This window comes from Ischnura elegans, chromosome 2, assembly GCF_921293095.1.
Source record: "Ischnura elegans chromosome 2, ioIscEleg1.1, whole genome shotgun sequence".
In the NCBI taxonomy this organism is placed as follows: domain Eukaryota; kingdom Metazoa; phylum Arthropoda; class Insecta; order Odonata; family Coenagrionidae; genus Ischnura; species Ischnura elegans.
Window position 1 is genome coordinate 110,934,231 of NC_060247.1, and position 25,866 is coordinate 110,960,096.

General features: G+C 39.3%; 1 protein-coding gene across 1 annotated transcript in view; it reads left to right on the forward strand.

The window, feature by feature from the left end:
• Positions 1 to 25,866, forward strand: part of LOC124154408 — a 32,119-nt gene extending 6,253 nt beyond the window's left edge. Inside the window, exons 3-7 of the mRNA XM_046528113.1 lie at positions 10 to 47; positions 2,129 to 2,244; positions 18,804 to 18,955; positions 19,084 to 19,240; positions 25,537 to 25,866. Coding sequence (XP_046384069.1) covers positions 10 to 47; positions 2,129 to 2,244; positions 18,804 to 18,955; positions 19,084 to 19,240; positions 25,537 to 25,663 — 590 coding nt within the window. The 3' untranslated portion in view covers positions 25,664 to 25,866. The remainder of the gene's footprint in view (positions 1 to 9; positions 48 to 2,128; positions 2,245 to 18,803; positions 18,956 to 19,083; positions 19,241 to 25,536) is intronic.

A 25,866-nucleotide genomic window follows, 5' to 3' on the forward strand; every position in this document is an offset into this window, starting at 1 on the left:
AATCACAACAGAGTGACTACGAAGAATGTTCAAGAAAGGCTATGGATGTAAGTTTACCCCCTCCAATTTTCTGTCTGTTTCTGCAGACTGTGAATATATCATTGAGGGGCACAATTTTTTGGGGTAGAATAGGTAAGCAACATTTCTGTGACTTCTTTTTCCATTTTTTTCTAAGGACAAAATGAAAGATTATTTATCACAATTCATGTATGCAAAATATTCTCAGAAAATTCTACCTCATTCGTTTTCAAATGCTTGGAAATGAGTGCAAATTGATGCTGTTAGTAAATGCACAAATATGTACATATTTGCAAATGGAAACGTGGTATACCAGATCACAACTATTTTTGTCAAATGCACATGAGATAAGTTACTGATATAGAATATTTAACCCAGGGGGGGAAAAATCAATTATGTATCCTTTATTGAAAAATAAAGGAGGTTCTTCTCTCCTGGGTAAATATCCTATACCTGTCATTTCTCTGGTGTTTATCTGATTTGATTTGTTTTGGTTTCCCACCCAGTGGGCTTGGGTTAAAATCCCGGCGGTGGCAAAGAATTTTTAGAGACTGCCCGATCCCTGCTTTAGTGTTGTGTGGAGGACATTTCAAGGACAACACTCCATCCGTCAGATGGGAAGTTGAGCCGTGGTCCGCTTGGTGCCTATTGTTAAGAGCAGGCTAATTATGACGCCATTTTTCTCTCTACCCTTCCTTACCTACCCTTCCCTCATGGCGCAAATGACCTTAGCTGTCAGTCGCCTCCTCCGAATACCGTACCACACCATTTATCTGATTTGATTGATTGCGTATTTAATGGCTTCATAAAAATTATGAAACCGTTCAAAAATAGTCTGAAATGGAAAGACAGAGAATTGCATGGAGTATTCCAAGCAGTGGTGGATCTATGGGGGGGTATGGAGACCCCCCGCCATATATTGGGTCGAAAAACACACATTGGATTAGGTGAAATCGAAGTATTTGTGGGTTACGTCTTTATACAAAAGTGTTTAGTTATGTTTTCCTACATATTTACCTTCTTTAACGAATTCAGATACAAATTAGCTCTAAACTTACGGCCTATTTTACACTCTTTTGGTATGTTACAATACAGTGGCAGATCCAGATCCCCACCCCCGGATATTCAATATTTACACTAGATAGAATCGTAATGTTAGCCCCCCCCCCTTGTCCCTATCCCGGTTCTGCCACTGACTGCAAGTACATTTTTTAAACCTTACTACATTCAACCAGTGGCGCAGCGAGGGGGGGTGGAGGTTTGGGGGATTTAACCCCCCCAGAGATCAGAGAAATTTTCTATTTTAATCCATTTTACTAAATTGGAGTACAATTACTTATAGAATAGTGTAAGGATTAATTAACCCTTTCCACTTCCATTAATTTTCTCTGAATATCGTGCTTCCATTCTACACTCTTTATTTTTTCTGTGGTTCTTTTTCAAGTGGTAGGTAAAGAAATGACATTTTGTAATTTGAAATCAATGTAGAACCGTGAAAAACAATGTGATTATTAAATATGGAGAATATAGCTATCGCTACTCGAATAAAATCATTTTAATCCTTCCAATGCATCACGTTAAATGAAATATGAATTATGTATTTATGTATACAATGAATGTTTTAACATTCATTGTATACATAAATACATACACTCTGCTAACTGCTAGCATCCTGCGTCATATCAGCGCTCAAAGCCTTGCCCCTAGGTCACCTAACTTATGGCAGCGGGAACCAGAATGACGTCACATGGAGTTTTCCCGGCATTCATACTTAGCTGTCATGTTTTCCCGCACTTGAAAAATTTCACTTTTCATTTAGTCGCAAAAAATAGATATCGTCATTTAAAAATCTAAATGCGTGAAATACGTACTCCAGGAGTAATAATCTTTCTATTTAGGCAATAAAAAAATAATAGGAAACCACCCTATTGTCAAATTTTCTGACTTGTTGAGTGCCACAGCCAACACACATGTTTTCAAATACTGTCTCTATTTATTGAGTCAAATACTCTTGTAACAGAGATGTGACTTTTTTATCATGAATTCCATCCCACATATTTATCATATTCTAATTACACGTATTTTTATGGTACATTTAAACTTATTTCAGGTCCAGTACACTGTGTTCGATAAATGCATGGAAAAAATATTCACGAAGGAAGGCATGAAGGATACTGAGGAAATATATAATGGCACCGAATGTGTCTATTGCAAGCATTTTTGCAGGTAAGGAAATATTACATTCACCCTCATTCATTTTGCAAGGAGGTCGTGTAGGTAGATGAATAGGGTTACGGTCAACTTTTTTTTGTGAGACTCTCTCAGTATCCTCCTCAGGATTTGGCTTCTTTGTCAAACTTATTTAGGATTAGCTTACTCATAACTAAATATGGTTACACATGTAAGGTCAAGACCTGAGACAATTCTGCCACGTGATGTAAAGTTAAACTTCAGCAAAAGTCATTTTGGCATTACTCTGGCACGTAGCCAGAGGTAGGAGCTTTTAGGGAAAAATCCAGTGGCGTAACTAGGAATATGCTTTGTGGGGGATGAGGGTGCTTGGGGAGGGGATCCCAACCCCAGGCAATGGGGGTTTGCGGGAAATTTTTGAAAAATTACATGCCTGGAGATACATTTGACATAATTTTGACACTTAAAATTCAAATAGTGCGAAAAATCCGCAGAGGAAAAATCATTCGCCTTGACCGGGATTCGAACCCGGATCCCTCGATTTCCGGCCGAGTGCTTTAGCCAGTTAAGCTACTAAGGCGTCATTCTCCCCTGTTCAAAGTTCGAGCTTTGCTCTCCGGCTGTGGCACCATGCCCATGACCTGGACTGCTAGTTGCATAATATGGTCAGCAGTCCATACCACCTTGTCCGGTATAGTCCACAAATTTCCAAAGGGGAGAATGACGCCTCGGTAGCTTAACTGGCTAAAGCATTCGGCCGGAAATTGAGGGATCCAGGTTTGAATCCCGGTCAAGGCGAATGATTTTTCCTCTGAGGATTTTTCGCACTATTTGTGCATTGCGGGTGACTCCGTAAAAGTTATCACCGTGGCTAGTCCCTGTATACTTAAATATTGCTTAAAATTCAACTTTAAGCAGGTGCAGTTATTATAAGTCAAAACTAAATGATAGTTTTAAATGTTATTTTTTATCTCCATGAGGCTTTGGGGGGATCTATCCCCTCATCTCTCACCCCCTCCCCCCCCCCCCCCCCGTAATTACGCCACTGGCTGAAGCCATCCAAAACTTTTTGCCTTTATGATAATTGTTGAGGAGACCGCTGGCACAGGGGCACCTATGGTTGTGATTTTTATTCCAACCAATGGTTGTAATTTTTATTCTGCCACCATAATATGTTGAGTGCCTATTTCAGTGCTCTTTTGTCTTTAGTGTTTATTCAATTTTTTCTCATGCTTCCAGTTTATTACTTCCTGAGTCTTCGTTGCAAATAAAAAAGGTTTGTGAACCATGTGACTTCAGAATCTCTCTTAATATGGTATTTTAAAGAAACATCCCAACACCTACGACCCTCGAGAGCATATCCTTTGCGGGGCCCACCCTGGGACCCCCAAACTGTCCCGTCTAAGCCGTACTTTCTGGATCTTCAAGGATCTTGATTTGCCTATTTAGCATTTACGATCCCATAACAGCCTCAAGATTTATGTAAATTCCTCAGATACTTCCTTCATGTCAAATTAGGGTCAATATCCGCACAAAACACCTGGGGAACTCACCTATTAATAAAATCTCATTTCTCTTTATATATATATATATATAGTATAAGACTCGTAAGTGGATATTAGTTGCATACGGAAGCGAAGAAAGGCCCCCGTCCGACCGGCAGAGCACGTCAATTTACGCGCTCCGTATTGCGGCTTGGATGGGACCACGTCAATTGACGTTCTCCGTGCTGAATGTGTTAAATATAAGGATACAGTCTGTGAAGCCAGTGGTGCAGCGAGGGGGGGTTTTGGGGGATAAAAAGTTCAATTCATTTCACTAAATTGGATTAATATTACTTAAAAAATAGAGCTAATATTAATGAAATATCCCTCAGAAGGCCGCTAAACTCACCACTTTGAACCATTTACATGAAAATTTTTCTAGGGGAGGGCCCCCGCACCTTCCGATTACCCTGGCGGGTATTCCACACCCTCAGACACCCCAGTATTTTGTACCCAAAAACCCCCCTAGCCTTAATTTCTAGCTGCACCCCTTTGTGAGGCAAACATAAACCATGTGTTGAGTGTGAAAAATTGTCCAAATTCAATATCTTCAATCAGCTATGGTCTCTTAACTAAGGGTTTTTAAAGGTCATAAAACTGATCAAGCAATGAAATTCTCATCCCCATTACGTTTCATGACATTGGGCTCATTAGGTCTTTGGTTGAAATCTGAAACCACAAAGAGGTAGAATATACTGAAGGTTCTTCTTCCGGAGTCCCTGTAGAATATCTGAAAAAAATTATAGTAAAATCAGAAAGTCGTTATTATTATTATTTGAGTTTATGCACTTTCTCAGCTGATTAAAACCAGCTGGAAATATTCACCTATCCCAAGGTCAATTTAGGATTAGGCTCGGATGCTAAGGAAGAGAATTCACCCTATCCTACACTGTCCGATCATGCCCGACCCAGGAATCTTCTCATGATCTGGCAGGTCTGTAGTAAAACAGCTTTTTGCCCGAGGTTAATCAGTTGTTTTTTTATTCCCATGTCTTCGACTTCTTTTTTGAATCTTTTAGACAAGACTCCCTCCGCAGAGATTATCAGTGGGTGTATACTGACGTCTTTCAACTTCCAAATATTTTTTATTTCACCGGCCAAATTCTGATATTTTTGTGTTTTCTCTCTTTCCGTAGACTCAACATTGTGATTTAGTGGCACTGCTACATCGACTATGTTTGCTCTTTGCTGTAATTTGTGGATCAATAACATATCAGGCCTATTGTAATCTATGGTTTTATCTGTAAATATCGGTCTATCCCAGTATAAAATGTGTGTATATGTCTCTAGTACGGCGGGTGGATGGTATTTGTAATATGGTGGAGTATTTGTTAAAAGTCCATAGGTAGTTGCTAGGTTTTGGTGGATAATTTTGGCCAACTGGTTGTGCCTATTGAGATAGTCATTACCAGCAAGAGCTGAGCACCCCGAAGTTATGAGTTCAATGGATTCACCCGTTTTCCCACATTTTCTACATTTATCTGCAATTTCAAGTTTTAATATGTTTTTTTCATAGTTGTGAGTTCGTATAACTCTGTCTTGAATTGCCATCACATACCCTTCAGTCTCCGGGTATAAATAGCCATCTTGGAGCCATTTCAGAGATGCGTTTCTGTCAACCCAACCCTCCTGCATGACTGTTGGGAACTTTCCATGCAAGATTTTAGACTTCCATTCCTGCTTTTGTTGGTTTAGGTCTGGTATTTGGATCCGATCTTGGTTCTCTCCAAAATTCAATGGTGTGTATCCCACGTCAGCCTTTATTACCTCTTTCATTAATGCATCTTTTGGCGATTTTAAGGAGGATTTCATTGACTGTTCCTGAGATCGGCATTGTCGGAGAATATTTATTAGGCCTCAACCTCCTTCCTTTCTTGGGATATATAACCTAATTACTGAAGCCTTATCATGTAAACATCGGAATTTATTCAAAAGTCACCTAGTCAGTCGGTCCAGCTCATTTAGATCCGTGTCAGACCATTTTAAAATTCCAAAGGAGTAAGCCAGCACAGGCACTGCCCAGGTATTTATAGCCGTTATCATGTTCCTTCCAGATAGCTTTGTATTAAGGATCTTCATCACCCGACTTTTATATGCATTTGCTCGGGCTTTCTTTAATTCGGTATGGTCAATCTGATGATTTTGATAAAAGCCTAAGTATTTATATGACCCATCTACAGGAAGTATCTCTATATCGTCTATACATTCCAGTGGTGTCTGAGGTTTTCCCTTATTTAAGTGAACACTGGCACATTTATCCAGTCCAAATTCCATACATATATCCTCACTAAACGTTTTCGCAGTTCTGATGAGTACCTGAAGTTTTTCTTTGGATTCAGCGTACAGTTTCAGATCATCCATGAACATTAAATGATTGACTCTAGTATCATTGCTACGATTATTTATTATTATTATTATGTTCTCTAATTTTATTCAGTTTTCACTGAGTAGCTTTAGTGTTAAGAGCACGGGTTCTCACCAAGATAACTCTTTACTATTGAATTGCGTTGAGAAATTTTCTCGTGATATGACAGGTTGAAATTATTACAGCCTTTTGCAGTTTGATGTATGTATTTGGATGGAGGTTGAGTATTTTGAAACTATTTTGTATATGTTTTGGGATGATACCGGTAGCTGAGATGACAATTGGAGCTACATAAACCTGTTCCATATTCCATATTCTTTTTATTTCTATCGCCAATTCTTGGTACTTGTTAATTTTTCCTGTAATTGTCTTTTCGATGTTATGCGACAGTGGCACGGCAATATCAACTATGTAGCAAGTTCTATATTTCTTGTCAATCAACACTATATCTGGTCTATTATTAACTATAGTTTTATCTGTTTGTATTGGCAGATCGTAATAGATTTTAGATGCGCCGTTTTCAAGCACTGTTTCAGGGTGGTACACATAATATGGGGTCTTAGTATCTATTAACTTGTGTTGGTAGGCCAGTTTTTGGTGGATAATTTTTGCAACTTGATTATGTCTACTTAAATATTCTGTGTTAGCTAGCATCTTACAGCCAGATATAATGTGCTGGATTGTTTCAGGTACTTGAAAGCACCTTCTACATTTGTCATCTGTTATACTTTTATCACCAAGGATGTACTTTGCATAATTTTTAGTGCGGATAACCTGGTCTTGTATTGCAAGCATGAACCCTTCGGTTTCTCCATAAAGTTCACCCAACGACAACCATTTGTTTGATGAGATTTTATCAACATATGGTTGATTGAGGTCATTGATGTGTCGTCCATGTAATTCCTTCTGGGCCCATACTTCTACCTTTCTATTTAATAGAACAGCTCCTGTGTTGGTTACGTCATCGGTCGTGCCATTTTTTAGATTTAATGGTGTTAATTTATTGTCAGCATAGACTATTGCTTTGTGAAGCATCGAACTGTTTGATTTATCATAGAAGAAATGTTTTAGTCCATGAATTTGGTTTTTGAGGAGCTGTTGTATATCAATTAACCCCGTACCTCCCATATAGCGGGGTAGCGTTAGCCTCTCTATTGCAGCCTTTGGGTGATGTAAATTAAATTTTGTGAATGATGTACGTATTGATCTTTCTATGCCTGCTATTTCGGTTTTGGTCCAGTCAATCACTCCAAATGTATACGTCAACACAGGTACCGCAAACGTATTGATGGCTTTGATTACATTTCCTGCATTTAATTCTGTTTTAAGGATGGATGTTAGTCTTTTATGGAATTCAGTCGTTAATTCCTTCTTGATCTGTTTATGTTGTATTGATTTTGCTTGCAGGAATCCAAGGTATTTGTAGTTCTCATTTGCTTCCATAGATATTATTGACTCATCATCCGTAACATTGAAGTTACCATGCTTGATTTTCCCTTTTTCTATGTGAAGCAATCTGCATTTATCCAATCCGAATCGCATGTTTATATCAGCGGAGAACCTACTTGTGACATCCATTATTATTATTATTATTATATATATATATATTTTCACAGCATTTTTGCTGGTTTTAGGCGAGGTACGGGTATCACCAAGTACTCTCGTCTCTTTACTCAGCTTTCCATATTGACATTTTACTGTCTATAGTAACAGTGGTTTCACTAACTTGCATACTTTCATCAGATAGGTTTAACGGTGTTTATTTATTGTCTGCGTCACAGATAGTTCTCAGGAGATCCGAGGTAGATTTCTTGCTGAAAAAATATTTCCGTAACTGAGAAAGTTGTGAGTTGTGCTGATTTTTGATGTCTACGATACCCCTTCCACCAAATTTTCTGGGCAACGTGTTCCTCTCTATATTCGAGATTTATGGAGCATATTTTTCTCTGTCATTTGGGATCGAATTTTTCTTTGTAGGTCGTCTAGATCTGTTTGTGACCATTTGATTATACCAAAGGAGTATGTCAGGAGAGGGATAGCAAAGGTATTAATTGAATTAGTGAGGTTTTTGCTGTTCAATTCCGTGCGAACAAGTTTCTTGATTCTATTTTGGAATTCAGTCGAAAGTTTTTGCTTTATCGTAGTGTGGTCTAGTCGTCTTGCTTGTTGGAATCCTAGGTATTTATAGGTATCTCCCTCATCCATGGCCTCTATTATTTGCCCATCCTGTAGTGGAATATCATTCCTTTGCACTTTACCTCGGATTATTGTGATAGTTTTACATTTATCTATTCCAAATTCCATGTTTATATCCTTAGAAAATATTTCAGTTAAACGGACTAATTGATTTAGATTATTATTAGATCCTGCATACAGCTTGAGATCGTCTATGTAGAAAAGATGCGATAGAGTGTGGCATCTTGATTCTTTTCCTTTTATTTTGACTCCATATTGAGTATTATTCAGGAGGTTTGATAGAGGGTTTAGCGCAAGGCAGAACCATAACGCACTCAAAGAGTCACCTTGAAATATTCCCCGTTTGATTTTGATATTATTTGTCTGCAAAAGACCCTCGTCAGTTTTTATGTGCAAGGTGGTGCTCCATTTTTTCATCACAGTATGGAGACATTTAATAACTTCTGGGTGAATTTTATAGATGTTTAGTACTTCAATAAGCCAGGAATGGGGAACAGAGTCAAAAGCTTTTTTGTAATCTATGTAGCAACTGTGTAGGTTCCTATTCTTTTCTTGTATTTGTTTAAGAATAATTGAATCAATTATCAACTGTTCCTTGCAACCTTTGCTTCCTCTGCGACACCCCTTTTGCTCCTCTGTAAAAATGTGTTTCTCATCTATATGGTTGTTGATTACTTCTGTTATGCAAGAGGTGAAAAATTTATAAAATGTTTGTAGACAAGTTATCGGTCTATATTTTGATGGATCGTTACATGCGACTTCTTTCGGCAATAAATATGTTTTACCTTCCATTAAAAAATCTGGAATATTTTCTGGAAACTTCAAAAATTTGTTTATATATTTCAGTAGATGCTTATGGCAGCTGGTGAATTTTTTGTACCAAAAGTTGTGTATATTATCACTTCCTGGGCTTTTCCAGTTATGGGTTCGGCTAAGAATTTTTTCCAGAATTTCCATTGTAATAATGGGGGGAAGCATAGTTTCTATGTTTTCCGCTGCTGTTCTTTCATTTCTCATCCAGGTTGCATTTCCATTATGGGATGTATCATTCGACCATATATTTGACATACATTATATATATTATCATTATTATTAAATAATTGGTTACAAGTCGACCATAAAGTCGGGTGGTAACATAAAGATTATTACACAATAATATACATTAACCAAAATGCAAAACAAAATACTTAGTACCACAAAATTTTTAAAAAGCCCTCAAAAAAACCATTTTTACACAATACATGTCCCCGTATACATAGCACCAAATCAGCAAAAATACAATACATATCTACATTTACATTGCCCTCAAAATCCATTTTTACACAATAATATACTAAGACCAAAGAAAAAAAGACAAGAAACACCAACTTTAAAAAATATACAATTATAAAGCCCTCAAAATTCAATTTTATCTATCCTTTTGGTAAATATAGAGGCTTGAGTTGGAAATGGCTCAGAAAAAATTTCTTCTGGTAAGCCATTCCAATCCTCTATCCCCCAATGTAGGAAGGAAAATTTTAGTCTATCTGTCAGCTGCCTTGGGGCCTTAATCTTATAATTATGATCCATCCTCCCTATATAACTTGGTCCTTTTAACCGCTTCGTTATGCATAAGCATAAAATTTAAGGATGAGTCAGTTATACATTTTGGTTTCATCAGATTCTGCTTCTGTTCTCAGTCCTTCTTCTAGCTTTTGCTCCCATATCAAGAGTTAAAATTTCAAAGCATAATTAAAAAAAAACTATTATTGGGGTAGTTGTCAAAATTGGTTGACCATATTAAAAGTCTCACCGAATGGAGCAAAGTTTTTTTTAAACGTCTTGAATACAGTAGCATCCCAAGTAGCAAAAGAATATGGAAATATGATTTTAAAATTATTGCAAATAATTTTAAAATCATTTTTTTTTCAAGATTTTAAAATAATGTATTAGGCGTTGCTCTTTTTAAGTCTTGTACCATTTGATCTCATTTTGTTGATAGTTTATACATGGATATGTAGGAGGTAATGGCTTATTTTTTGCATAAAATGTTCCTTTTTTAATTTCACAGAAAAATAATTATGAGAACAATATTTTAAAACAATTTCAAAATTATTTTACCCACATTTTAAAATAATTTGATAATTATTTTCTAATCATTTTAACATAATGTTAAAATTATTTTAACATAATTTTGAAATCATTTTAACATAATTTTGAATTAATTAGGTAATTATTTTGAAATCGTTTTAAAACACTCATATAAATTCTCATTGGAACAGGCATATACCAATGTGATAAAATAAACCAGTATGAAAATTCTTATTCCTTTGAAGTGAATGTGAATAACTGACAAATAGCTTTACATAAAACAAGTAATACAGATATGTTTGGAGACTATTACTACCAAAAATGAATCCCTTTTTAAAAAAGTGAGTTTGAATTATGCTGTTTTTAGGGCTTTTGAAATCCACAAAGTGGTATTTTTTCGCAGTTTTCCATAAGATTACTAAAATTTAAAATAATGAAGTTATGAGAAAAATCTCCCAAAATGAAGGCATATGATCGAAAAATGGACATTTAATGATCCAAGAATGGAATCAAGCAACGCCTGAAAACATTCTCAATATGTGCTTTGTAACGCCACCTTTGCTAATATCACTCTTTTATTTCATATATCTTTTTAACGCCACACAATCTCTTTTTACAGTCAACAACCACTACAACCAACATCCCCGTAGCAACCATTTTATCAATCACATCAAGTAAATAAACACAAATATAGCAACAATTTTATCAATAACATCAAGTAAATAAACACAAATATGACGGCGTTACAGCCTTCTTCCCCCTTAAGAACGAACTTATTTCAAATAAGTTCTGTTTAATTTAATCTGAATGGCAAGTGCCCAAGCCCGACACCGTCTCTACCTCAGTGACGTTTCTCTGAATAGATTTACTTAAGCTATCAGTATTTTGATTTTCTATAACATTGAAACACTGATGGCAATAGTTTGTTTGGAGAAAACTTGTGCTTTTCCAGTCACCTGCCATTTTACCAGCTCTTGTTTTCATTATATTTTTAATGCTGGTGATCGCCCCACATTCATCACACTTTCCATTATCTATTCTAGCGATTAGGCTTTCTTGATAGGGATGCATAAATTTGTTCATCAGGTCAATAGCATTAAAATTTATTTCACTTTTCTCCTTCAAATTTTCTTGCAGATTGGATAACTGTCCTCGCATTCTCTTCACTTGTTGTTTTAAGGTGATTACTTGTTTCTTAAGCTGGCGCCTCCTTTTTATTTTAGATTTCATTTTACACGTGTCTTTTTCCATGCTTTTCACAGCTTTCACTAGGTGCTTTATTATTTGGGTATCATGATCTTCATCCAGTTTCGCTGCATTAATTCCTTGTTCTGATTTTTTTGTGAGATCAAAGTTTTGGTGGTGCAATTTGTAGCTATGTACATTCTGGGTTGCTCCATCTAAAGATCTTTCTTCCATGCAGCTAACCTCATCAACTAGTGCAAGAATTCTGTTCTTAATATTCTTAACCATTTCACAGTGTTTCAACCTGTAATCTTGCCATGATGTATCTGATTCCCCAGTTCTTTCTGATATCTTCATGCATTCCCTTTTTTCTAGCTTAAGAGCCTCCCTCTCCTCTTCAAGTTCTGATTTTTTCCTACCTATAACAGATGTCATGGATAAGAGTTCTTTCTTTTGTTCCTCAACTTGACTGATTTCAGTGTTAATTTCACTTACTCTTGTTAGTACAGTTGTTTTCAACTCATCGAGATGGATCCTCTCACTCTGAAGGGAAATACGTTCATCGCTTATACATTTTCTTTCTTCTTCCAATCCTTTGAATTGAATGTCCATTTCATATTCTTTTTCTTTTATTTTCTTCCATGCAGTTTCAAGCATCATCATCTTCTCATCATTAGTTGCCTTAATGATTCCCAGAGCCATTTTCTCCTTCTCTAACTGCATCCATTCATCCTGAACCTCATCTTTCTCCCTGGCAATGCACATTCTTTCCCACTCTAAAATAGCTCGATGTGCATCGCATATTTGCCTGGCTTTATACAAATCATGATGTTCAATCATCAACATTTCCTGCTTTTTCTCCAAGTTCCTTTGCTCTTCTATGATTCCTGAGGTGCGTTTTTCGTCTACCTTCTTCTGTATCTCCTCTCCAACTCTTATCTCTTCCTTGAATATTTCTCTTCTGTTTTCCAACTCTTTCCTTTGCATTTCAATACATTTTATCTTTTCTTTTAGCTTTTCTTTGTCCTTTTCCATTGAGGCTCTCTCAGTTTTAATTTTTTCTTTTTCAAGAGTTATATGTTTCCACTCCGCCTCAGCAGTGCGCTTCTCATTTTCTATCTTTGTCAAATCTTCTTTATGAAGAATTTCTTTCTGCTCTAGTACCATCTTTGCTTTTGCTATGTTATTTTCGAGCTCATGTAGTTTACATTGGTGCATTTGGATTTTCTTATATGCTTCTTTAATTTCTATCCACTCTTTGCTTATGTTTTCTACTGCCATTTGACAAGATTCTCTAATTTGATGTCCTACCATTTCTCGGTGTTCCATACGGTAATTCATTGATAATCTTTCATTATCTACTGTTTTTTTCCAACTTTCCATGAATTGTTCAAGCTGACTTAACTTTTCCACCTGTACCAATATAATTTCATCAGCCTTTGCTTCTGCTAACTGTTGCAATTCCTCATCCAGTTTTTGTGATGGCAGATCATTTTCATCCATGCCTGTGAATTTTTCATAGTTTTGTTTGTAGGATGATATGTCCTCCTTTTCTTCATGTCTTTTCATTGCTCTGGTCTGAACCGCACACACCCACTCTGGCTCTGGCATTCGCTTCCTTGCCTCTTCTACAAGCTTTGCCGTTTGGTTTCCCAGCAAATATATGCCGCGATCCAGCTCGCGTCTGACTACAGCTGCCTTCCCAAACACGCGTCCAAATTTACCTACTAGTTCGACTTCCGCCAGGGGAAGTGTAATAGGGTTCTGGGAAAAAGGAGTCATTACACATATTGTCTCGCCAGTCAGCATTTCCGGGGCTACAAAATCTTGAGATATTATGTCTATTGACGAGCCAGTATCTCGTAAAATCGGCATTTTGTATCCATTTACCAAACCTTCAGATATAAAATCTTTCATTAACTCATCACTTCCGAATGTCATTACGCATCCCACCACCTCTTTCGTTCTCTGCGTGGGGGGCCTTAGCTTAGGGCATTCAGCTTTTAGGTGATCAGTCGACCGACAGATATAACACTTACGAAGAGCTCTTTGTTCAAAAGCATTTTCAATTTCTTTGGAGTATTCTTTGATATTCGGTGGGTTATCTTCTCTATTCCAATTATCTTTCTGTCGGGGAAACCAGCGGTTCTCACTATACTTAAACTTTTCTTTCTGATCTTCTATAATTGTCTTCCTGCTGAATAATTCACGTACGTTAGCATAATCATCCAGCTTCTTTGCCAAAATATCAGCGTCTTTAAACGAAGACCATTCATCAAGGAAATGGTCTCTCACTTCTGCTGGAACCTTCCTTTTTATTTGTTCCGTCACCATTAAATCACTAAGTTGCTCGAATGTCTTTATTCCCAAACCAGAAATCCAACCATTCCAATAATTCCTCAACTTATACGTAAATTCCTTCCACGTTGTTTCAGCTGTCTTCAAATTGTTGAAAAATAGTTGTCTAAATTTTTCTGAACTTAACTTGAACCTCTCCAGCAACAGTGTTTTTACGTAAGCAAAATTGTTCGCTGCTTCTTCTGGTTCCCTGGCAATTAATTCCGCAATGTCACGCGGCATAAGCCCTATGAGATGCACAACCCAGTCCTCTACGGGAACTTGCGCCCTTTTTGCCTGCCTTTCGAAAGTGACCAAATACAGACTAATGTCATTTTCCTTGGAGTCAAAGCATGGCATGACATCTGATAATTTAAACTTTGGTCTAACTGACATGTTTTGATCTGACACACCATCGCGTAGTCCATTATTTTGAATTTTTAGCCTTTCTAACTCAAACTGCGTCTCCTCCCTTCGTCTTCTTTCTTCAATTTCTTCTTTTCGCAATCTTTCTCGAAATTGAAGCCATTCTTTACAGAATTCTTCTTCATAATTGCAGCTATTAGTTATCAATTTTTTTATCGAAAAAATCTTTGCATCTTCGGGAACTGTTTCTCCCAACTCTTCCGCCAACAACAACAAATCTTTCTTTAAATATCGAGCTAAATAGCTCATCGTAATATTTCAAGATCTGACTAGCACTACGCCCGAAAAAATTTTTTTTTCGTCACTGAGATAAAACACGCTGCCAACCCAGGCACTTACCTCTGAAATTCTGCGTGGTTACTTCAGTCTTGACTCTTCTTTTTTTATATTTTTTTTAAATCCCTGCAGCCGAAGTACATCTCCTTCCACCGTTCCGGTTTTTCCTTCCCTGCAGCCGAAGTATATCTCCTTCCACCGTTCCGGTTTTCCTTCTCTGCAGCCGAAGTATATCTCCTTCCACCGTTCCGGTTTTTTCTTCAGAAGACTTCTAATGCCGAGTCGCAGAAACACCAGTTACGTCGTATCCCACCGTTAAGCCACCAATTAAAAGTCTGTAACGCCACCTTTGCTAATATCACTCTTTTATTTCATATATCTTTTTAACGCCACACAATCTCTTTTTACAGTCAACAACCACTACAACCAACATCCCCGTAGCAACCATTTTATCAATCACATCAAGTAAATAAACACAAATATAGCAACAATTTTATCAATAACATCAAGTAAATAAACACAAATATGACGGCGTTACAGCTTCATTGCATACTGAAAAGGGATAAGACCTGAGTTTGTCACGTCTATGATTACGTGTGTCTTATAATCCAAACACGGACATCGGATTGGAATGTCTTTAAAATGTCTCTGGTGATGGTGAAAGCAAGCAGATAAGGAGATTCTTTAATTCCCATGATGCTTGTACTACTTCATGCGAAATATTCACGCATGCAAAACTATAATGTTGGTAGCATAGTACATAGTACAGTTACTCGAGAGATAGGTTCATGAGTTATATTACACACTTCCCATTCTACCTTATGTGTTATCAAGCTGAAAGAATAAATACAATACTAATTGTAAATTGGTTCAAATTATTTTCTTCTGTTGTATTTGATTATCTTGAAAATTTTGTTTATGCTCATTATTGTTAATTGGTTCAAATTATTACTATATTTGTAAAACTGATTGCTGAGCTATAAACTGTTTACATAAAAATGTTCCCTGGGATGTAAAAATCTGAGAACAATTATATATAGTTAGGTGGCAAAACATTTTTTTACAGTTTCTGGCACAGTTCATAATTTCAAACACGATTTCCCTCTAATCATGGTAAAAATCACTCTATAGCGCTCGCTTTCTGTAGTTATTGTTGTAGATTTAAATTGCCGCCAAGGTGTGTTTTATTTTATGTATGTTTTTTGCATCTCGTTTGTTTATGAGTGTCAATTTTTTTTTTTTTTTGTACTTCCGGTTCGATGCTAGTGTAATGGCTGTCGTATTAATAAACGTGTTGTGACGCATGATGCGGATCCAAGTTTATCTCTCTTATTATGGCATTAAATGAAACATCCCAACAGGTTATGGGCCCAGAACGTTTCGAAATGCCTGGATACATTGAAACGTAGAGAGATACGGTTAGAAATAATTATATTGTTTTGTCTCGTGGTGCAGTTTTTTTTTTAAATCGGTGCGAGTGTTTCGGTTTGACTATGGCGGCGACTAATAGTTCGCGTTTAGCCACTTTGGTGGAGAAACTGAAAGAAAAGGACGATTATATGAACTGGAAGTTCAGCATGCAGCTCATTTTAATGAGAGAGAAGCTGTGGACTTACGCCACGACTCCGCTAACTACGGATGCTGACGCAACGGTGAAGGAAAAGGACACTGATGCTTGGTCCTTAATTTGCCTTCATGTGGATAAATCCCTCTATCCATACGTGCAAAATACCACAACGGCAAATGAAGCTTGGAAGTCTTTGGAAGATTTGTTCGAGGGAAAGACAAAGACGCGGTGGATGAACTTATGGGATGCTTTGCTGGATGCAAGGTTAACGAAGCATAACGGTAACGTTCAGGAGTACGTTACCTCCATCCTGGAGCTAACAAATAAGTTAGCAAGTATGGGGAAACCTGCAGATGACGGCTTGGTTGCACTAATCATGCTGAGGGGTTTACCGAAAGTGTGTTTGCCATACCGTATGGGGATTGAGGCGACAACGTCGGATAAGGATTTCACCACCAGCACCATCAAGGAGAAGCTCCTCAATGGCAGCCTGGATGAATATCTAAAGTTGGAGAATGCGGAGGAGGAGTCCGTGTTGTTCACCAGGAACCTGAAGGGCCAGCATTCATCCGGTAAGCCGCCGAAGGAAAGGGAATCGACGTCGAAGTCGTCGAATTACAAGAGGCCAGATAAAAAGAAGGTAAAGTGTTTTAAGTGCTGGCAGATGGGCCATTACAAGTCGGAATGTCCCATGAACGAGGCGAAAAAGGATTCGTCTTTACTATGTGCTCTAGGTGTGTCCTCATTCAGTAAAGATGACTGGATTATAGATTCAGGTGCATCAGCTCACATGACCCCACACAAGGTTTTAATGCGTGATTATAAGCAGGGAGTTGAAGGGCACAGTGTGCGATGTGCTGATGACTCCACCCTGGTGAGCACAGGGAAAGGAAATGTGCTAGTGAAATTCTCTGACCAAGTAATCAAACCTATCAAAGATGTAACTTTAGTGCCTGGATTAGCCACCAACTTAATATCTGTTTCCCAGTTGGCGAAAAAGGGTTTTACAGTGGTGTTTGGTCATGATGGCTGCAAAATATATGACCAAGGGAACTGTAAAATTAAGGGTAAAGCTGATTTTTCCGGTACTTTGTCAGAGGGTATATTTAAGTTAGATGTCCAAGAGCCTGTACCAGTTGACATTGCATGTGCTGTTGGTGATATTTCAAAGGTTTTGTGGCACAGAAGGCTTGGGCATGTCCTCTCTGATTCAGCTCTGAATATTATTGTGAAGGAGCATGGTGTGGAATTAGAGTGTTGTGACTTAAAATTAAGTAATGATTGTATTCCTTGTTTGCTGGGTAAGCACCACAGATTCCCATTTCCTAAGGGTTCAGTCACTCGTGCTGATAATGTCTTAGATCTAGTGCACATGGATCTCTGTGGTCCAATGAGTGATATATCTGTGGGTGGGGCTAAGTACATGTTTGTTCTAAACGTGTTGTGACGCATGATGCGGATCCAAGTTTATCTCTCTTATTATGGCATTAAATGAAACATCCCAACAGTTATTAAATAATAAATATATGTTCACTTATGCATGCATGTTTGTTTAAACACATAAATATAATGGTTTAAAAGACAGTATAGTGCCTTTCATTTCCAAAGGATATTAAAAAATGGTGCCTATCCTCTCTATAGTGAACCTCCATAGATCAAATTACCCAAATTTTGGTCCCCTCCATCACGATGTAAAGAGGTTTTACTGTATCATCAAAAATCATGGAATTAGAGATAACCATGTCAAGAATGAATCGACGGGTGCTCACCAAGGGCAGATCCAGGATTCTTTTCTCTGGGGGGCGGGGGGGGATGTGTGGAGGGTGGGCACCACGGTTTGACAGTCCAACGGTCTTCTAATGTTTGGGATTAAAAACTACATGCAAAAATTACCATACGAAATATACTCTTAATTATAATATAAAAGTTGAAATGAAAATACAACACCTTGGTAACTTTCACTGGAAAAATTATTTATTTGTACGACGTGTTTTGAATGATTTGATTATGACGCCTCAGCGTCGAAACGTGCCGTACCAATAAATAATTTTTCCAGCGAAAAGTTACCAAGGTTATGTAATTTCATTCCAACATGGATTTTCACAAAGTAAAAGCTGAATCAATTGAATTCAATATAAAAGTTATTTGTAAGTAAATATTTATAACTTTTATATTAAAATATAAAATTTATTGATGCTCGAGTTAAAAATCTCGTCAAATTTTTTAGGTGTCTGGGGGGAGGGGGGCATGAACCCCTCCCTAAATCTGCCTATGGTGCTCACCATGCAACAGTGGCGGAAACATAAGCAGATGCACTCCCCCCTTATGGGGCCGTCCATATTGCCGAACATTACAGAACCGCAATTGTACCTTTTTTGTATCACAAGATGTCACTGTCTTGTATATGTGTTTAATTAAAAAAAAAACTTTCTTAAACTTTGCATATGACTTGATTACTTTTTTACTAGCATAAAAGTAAAGGTGACCCCCCTCGAGTTTCTTCTGTATCCACCACTGCTATGCAATAATATAATGTTTATTCATCAATTTTGTGCAGTGAAATTTGCTGTCACCATGCCTATACCTACATATTAAAGCTGTATATGCATCTTCATATTTTCTCTGGCAGAAACGAAGATAACATAGTGAATTGTGTAAGGAAGTCCACGGAATCCCTCAAGAACCTTTCAGATACATCTGTAACTATGGTTCCGTTCGGATCACAGCTGGTGGAGGACTTCATCTCCGCTCTTTGTGAAAAGGATGCCAAAATATTCCTCAGTGAGTGATTTCTGCCAATCTAATCAAGCAACGCATTACGTTTCAAATTTTAAAATAAAATGCATTGAAAACCCTCATTAATTATCACTTGTTCTCTTTTTTTTATAACTACATATTTAATTCATCAGCCCAAGCAGTGCAAGAAAATATAGACTGCTATCAAAGAATTGACAGAGAGTGTTCTGAGTCTCATCTCATGAACTTAAGGGATCCATATTTTGTCTTGAGCTGTGGCAGAGAAAATACTGCAGAAAATGATCCCCCCACAATAGAGATGGCTTGTCAGTAAGTATGCAAAAACTACTAGTACCCTTTTCCATTTTCGATGCAATAACTGAATATTTAACTTGATTTTTTGGGTTAATATTATAAATATTCACTCCAAGGATTGGTCACAATCAGTGGTGTTGTAAGGCGGGGTTCCAGAGGATCTGGATCCCCCCAAAATATAAAAACACACTCACATAGTTTGCTTCATAAAATAAAAACAATATGTTGAAACATCATGAACTTATAAAAGATTTCTTTTTTTAAGAAAAGATTTTTCCATGTTAAAAGGCATTAAAATTAGCTTAAAACCTTGTATTTACTAAATACCTTGTTTTCAAAAAATGCTCCCTCTGGTTTTGGACCTCCCCCCCACCCGATGAAACTCCTGGCTTCCCCACTGGTCACAATTTTTCTTACAATGGGAAATTATTATAGTTCACAAGTGACCATAGGCATGTCTACGTTGGTGCCGTGTTTCCAAGGGCCAATCACTATTGGGTACAGGAGTTACCTTCAAAACCAAAACAATCTAATATAAACAGTCAATTGAATGGTAAAACCGATGATGAGGAATAGGTAAAAGCCTAAGTAATTTGAGATAATTCAGACCAGGCGCCCAGCAAGGAATTAAGGTTAGGGGGTTTTAGGAGCAAAAATACTGGGGGTATGGAATATGGGTGCCCTCCCCCCAGAAAATTTTTAGAGAAATGGTGAGTTTTACGGCTTTCTGAGGGATATTTTATTAATCCTTATGCTATTCTATAAGTAATAGTTATTCAATTAATTAAAATGGATTAAATTTTAAAATTTCTTCAACCTCTGGGGAGGGTTTTATCCCCCAAACCCCCCCTTCACTGAGTCACTGATTCAGACTGCCATCAAAGAATTCGCTCACAGTGTTTAAAATATCATTATATGAACTTAACCCCGGAGACGGCACATGACGTAATGTTGCGTTAGAAAGCACGTGGGTTGGCATCGACACCCAAAAAACTCGGTCTTTTTCTCTTTATTTGGAATGATACAGTTATGTTGTGCTCTTTCTTAAATATAGGTCCACCAAATTCGAATGATACTAACTATTTACTTTTACACTAAGACCAAAAAAATGATAATGGGGGTAATGTATTCAACCGAAATTTCCTATGCACATTATTTGACATTTGGCAACATATTTGATGTAAACTTTACAACTTTGAGTTTCAAGGCATGAAAAATCTTATTAAACAAGCTGAATGTAATGCTCTATGTGCTAAAGGAGAAAAAAATAATTAGTTCTCATGAAAGGAAAAAGCTCAGGGGAAGACCTATGGCTCGGAAGAGGAGCATGGAAGGGCAGGTGGGGTGTAGGTGGACACCCCAGGACACTTTAACTCATTCCGATCCCAAAGTGGAAGGAAATGTTTATGGGATACTGGCAGTATTTTGTTAAAATGCATGAGACTTGAAGGTGTAAGAACAAATAACACTGTAGATACCACGATTTATGTACAATGGGTCAAAGGAGAACCATGGGGTGTCATTAACACCCCACGTGCCCTTTCGAGGGTTAAGGAATCCTTATTTTGCTGTGAAATAGCAGCTTGTAAACTCTTATGCCCTTTGTATGATTACTCAAAATTCACTGATTAGTATAATTGAAAGAGATGGATAATCCATTCATTATCATTTTCTATGCAATTTTTACTTTGGTTTCTGTAGCATGATTTCTCAGCAACTTTTGCACCCATTCCCATTAATAACAAGTTCTGGGTGGTGGGAAAAGTAGGATAAAGAAAGTTCGAGAGGGAATTAATTGGCAATCTAATAATTCAATGAATGGTTTGTCTTATGATCAATTATCAACGCACTACTTTCATGATATTGAAAGAATCTCTAGTAATTTAGGTTTAAGTCTAATAAGAGCTGATACGTACACATTAAGTGAATCATAAGTATGTCATCAACGGGCTGTTCGAAATGGTCCGGCAGGTGCTGCCCCTCTGGGAGACGCCGAGGAACTCGGACGGTAGAGCCAGTAAGGAGGGTGACGCGCAGTCAGTCGCGCGGAATGTGTGTAGAGAGACGGTGCGAGTTTTGTTAAGGGAGTATCCCTCGAGTGCTGTAATAATCCTTGCTACCTCTGTTAATAACAAGCTACCTCACAGTACGGTGCGAGTTTTGTTAATGGAGTATCACTCGAGTGCTGTAATAATCCTTGCTACCTCTGTTATTAAACCACTACCTCACAGTTCAGAAGTGGGATTGACCAGCGAGCTGCGGTGGAGTTGTTCGTGCACATCCAGCCATCAATAGATAGAACATCAAAAACCCCAGTGCGGACTGAGTAAGGTGAGAGAGTGTGGTTCTAGGTGTAGCAATGACCAGTCCGACGAATGCGTCGTGGGATGGCGAGTGTCGCGTAGGTAGCTTCAACGGGGTCCATTCTGCGGAAGGAAGGGACGCGACTGAATTGGCGGGAACATGTCGAGAGCAGGAGAGCGAGGCCGGCGTGGCCAGGGAGCATAGTGAGATGCACCGAGAGGCTACCGCTAAGTGGGTTCTGCCTGCGTCGACGCCGTTTGCCGCGAGAGACAAAGCTAAGGAGGATATACAGTCAAGAGGACCCGGTGAGCAACCGCGCGAGGCTACTGTCGTGTGGCCTACGAAGGGCAGAGAACCGTCGTTGGGAAATTGGCGGTATCCTGTCGGAGAGAGTAGCGTCCTTAGAAGCGCAGCGGAGAGGGAACAAGCGCTCTTGCAACACGAGAGAGAATTGCTAGAGAGAGAAAGGAAACTTCTAGAACGTGAACGAGATCTTTTAAATGGGAAATCGTTAGTTCTTGATAAAAGTATGGTGGGTTATCGAGAAATAGCAGAGCAATTATTGCCGGAGTTTGAACCTTCGCTAACCCTGGGGTTCACGGCGGTACAGTGGGTCAGGCGAGTAGAGAGCATTGCATCAGCCTACGGATGGGACGAGTCGATGTTGTTAGCCCAATCCGTTAGTAAGTTACGCGGAGCGGCGAAACTATGGTTGAATAGCGTAGCCGAGGAAGTACACTCTTGGGAGGCGTTCAAAAAAGGACTATTATATTGTTTCCCATCAGTGGAGGACCAAGCCGACGTGCACTTGAGTCTTACAAAGAGAAGAATGCAGCGTGGCGAGACGCATGAGTCATATGTTTACGCGATGAAGACTATCGCTAGGCGTGGTGAAGTAAATGAAGCCTCCCTTATCAAGTACATTCTAAATGGCATGTGGGATAAGGAACTAGTGAAGCTGCTGACTATGTGTGACTTTGAAGATGTAGAAGGACTATTACGCAAGATAAGACGATACGAGAGTGTCACTGATAGGGCCAAATTGGGAGATAGGGCAAACTTTCACAATCGACCTCCTGTGACCATTGACAAGAGGGCTGAGGTCAAGGAAGTGAGGGGCGAAAGGACGCATACCCAGGGCGTTTGTTTCAATTGTGGAAAAGAGGGGCACCTCGCTAGGGAGTGCCGAGAAGCTGCCCGTGAGAGAATTTGTTACCGGTGCAAGCAGACGGGACATATGCAGAAAGATTGTTTGCAGGCAACACCGAGAACGACCCAGAATGAGAAAAAGTGGAACGTTAGGAAAATCACACGACCCAATTGCATCATAAAGGACGAGTACCACAAGTGGATAGAGATAAACGACGACAGGGTGGTTGGCTTCGTTGATTTAGGAAGCGATGTTGTCACCCTGAGAAGAGACGTTGCACAAGAACTAGGAGTCGAATATGAGGCGAGCCAAAAGCGTTTAGTTGGGTTTGGATCAAGGGGTTGTGAAGCTATTGGCACGAAACGAATGATCTTGAAAGTAGACGATGTGAATGTGGAAGTAGAGGTTTTAATTGTCCCAGAAAATTCTCAGGAGGATGCTATCATTGTAGGGCGGAGTGCCTTAGACCAACCAGGAATTCGGGTCGAAAAGGAGTTTGGGAGACTCACCATTTCCAGAGAAAACGCCGACCTTAGTGAAAGAAAGAATTCTCAAGTGCGGAAGGTGGAAGAGGAGTCACGGATCCAGAAAGACGAGATACACATGAACGAGAACCTGACGACGCAAGACGAAGGGGCACCATGCGACCTCGTAAATAAATTCAGGGGATGTTTTGCTAAAAACTTAAGCGAGTTAGGCAAGGCGAACTTCACCAGCATCAGCATTGACTTGAATGACGACAAACCCGTGACGTCACGTCCGTATCGTCTGCCTTACGCAAAAAGAGAGAGCATGAGTCACGTAGACGCCCTCAGCAGAAACCCGGTGGGAAAGGCGGTAGAACCTGAGATGGTGGACTCAAAAATATTCACCACCAGAATTCAGCAGGAGGATTGGCTGTTGACCATGCAGCTGCAAGATCCGAGTCTCCAGAAAATACATGCGACATTGAAAAAGCCAGCACAGACAAACGAGGATAAGCAAGTGCACACTGATTATGTAGTAAGAGACCATCGAATATGTCGAAGAGTGGAGGGGGGAAGTCGTTGGGTGGTCCCAAGAGATGCGATTTGGAGAATCATAAAGGGGAGCCATGATGACATGGGACATTACGGAGAAGAAAAGACTCTGGAACACCTGAGAAGATATTTCTGGTTCCCGAGGATGAGACAAAGGATAAAGAGATATATCGCAGCCTGTATCGAATGCGCGTACCACAAGAGACCAGGCGGGAAAAGGGAAGGAATACTGTACCCAGCTAAGCGCGAGGGTACGCCTTTTCATACCGTTAACATAGATCACCTAGGACCGTTCCCTCGTAGCAAAAGAGGCAGTGAATACGTCCTCGCGTACCAAGACAATTTTACGAAGTTCATAGTACTACGAGCTGTGAAAAACACGAGGTCAAAACCAGTCTGTGAGGCCTTGAGTGAGATAGTTAGCTTGTTTGGTTGTCCGGACCGTATCATCTCGGATAGAGGAACGGCATATACGTCGAGAGAATTTGAGGAATTTTGCGAGGGGCATCAGATAAAACACATCAAGAACGCCACTGCAACGCCTAGGGCAAATGGACAAGTAGAGAGATCAAACGCCATAATTACTTGAGCTATCACTACGATGAATTCAACGGAGGATGGAAGTGATTGGGATGGGCGCTTGAAAGACATTCAATTTGCCATGAACTCGATGAAGAACAAGACGGTGGGAGCCAGTCCACATGAACTGTTGTTCGCGTACCGCCCGCGGAATGCGTTAAGGAACCGAGTTGTAGTGACATTGCAGGAAGATGAACCTGAAGTGAGCAAAGAAGTGATAGAGGAGGTTAGGAAGGAAGCTTTAGGCAGGATGGTAACATGTCAGGAGAGGCAGAAGAAAAGGTTTGACGAAGCTCACAAGGAGCCAAGAAAATACGTGCGGGGAGAGTTAGTGTTAGTCGAGCGAGAAGCCCAGGCGACGGGAACGTCTCGAAAGCTAGCACCCAAATTTAAGGGACCATACAGGGTGGAGAAGGTATTCCCCAGGGATAGATATTTGCTGACAGACATCCCAGGAGCAGCCAGAACCCAGAGGAGGTTTCATTCGGTCTTTTGTGCAGATCGAATGAAACCATGGTGCCAACCCCCACCAGACTACGACCCCGATGCTGTAGAAGAAGATGACAACCCACCCCCATGCAGCCCCGGAGACCAGGGAGCCCACGAGCAGATCCAAGAGGACCCCGATGCTGTAGAAGAAGATGACAACCCACCCCCATGCAGCCTCGGAGACCAGGGAGCCAACGAGCCGATTCAAGAGGAATCCGATGCTGTAGAAGAAGATGACAACCCACCCCCATGCAGCCCCGGAGACCAGGGAGCCCACGAGCAGATCCAAGAGGAATCCGATGCTGTAGAAGAAGAGGTCAGCCAACCGCAAGAGCGGGCCGAGGACGGCCCTGAAATCAGGAAAGGCCGACTGTCATCAACGGGCTGTTCGAAATGGTCCGGCAGGTGCTGCCCCTCTGGGAGACGCCGAGGAACTCGGACGGTAGAGCCAGTAAGGAGGGTGACGCGCAGTCAGTCGCGCGGAATGTGTGTAGAGAGACGGTGCGAGTTTTGTTAAGGGAGTATCCCTCGAGTGCTGTAATAATCCTTGCTACCTCTGTTAATAACAAGCTACCTCACAGTACGGTGCGAGTTTTGTTAATGGAGTATCACTCGAGTGCTGTAATAATCCTTGCTACCTCTGTTATTAAACCACTACCTCACAAGTATATATACATCTTATTTTAATTTAGCAGTAGATGGTATCAAATCAGTTCATATTTATGCCATTAAACATATGTCAAGTATTAACTATTTTTTTTTAATTTTAGATCATTGAAGGATTACATGGCATGTGCAGGTGAGAAAGTAGTAGAATGCTCAACAGATATGAGAGATGCTGTTTCTGTAGTCACAGAAAAACTGAGGGACAATGAATATTGTAAAAATTTTATTTGAAGAATATTAAAACAAGCAAGTCATTTATGTACATTACTATCATTAATATCTAAAATTTGTAATGGACCACCTCATGGGCGTACCCAGCGAGGGGCAGGGTGGGGCAGATTTTGCAGCTACCCCTCCCTAGAAGCCAAGATTGCAAAAGTTTTTAAGCAAAATCAGAACTGCGAAACGAAAGTATTCAACAAATTTTCTTTAAA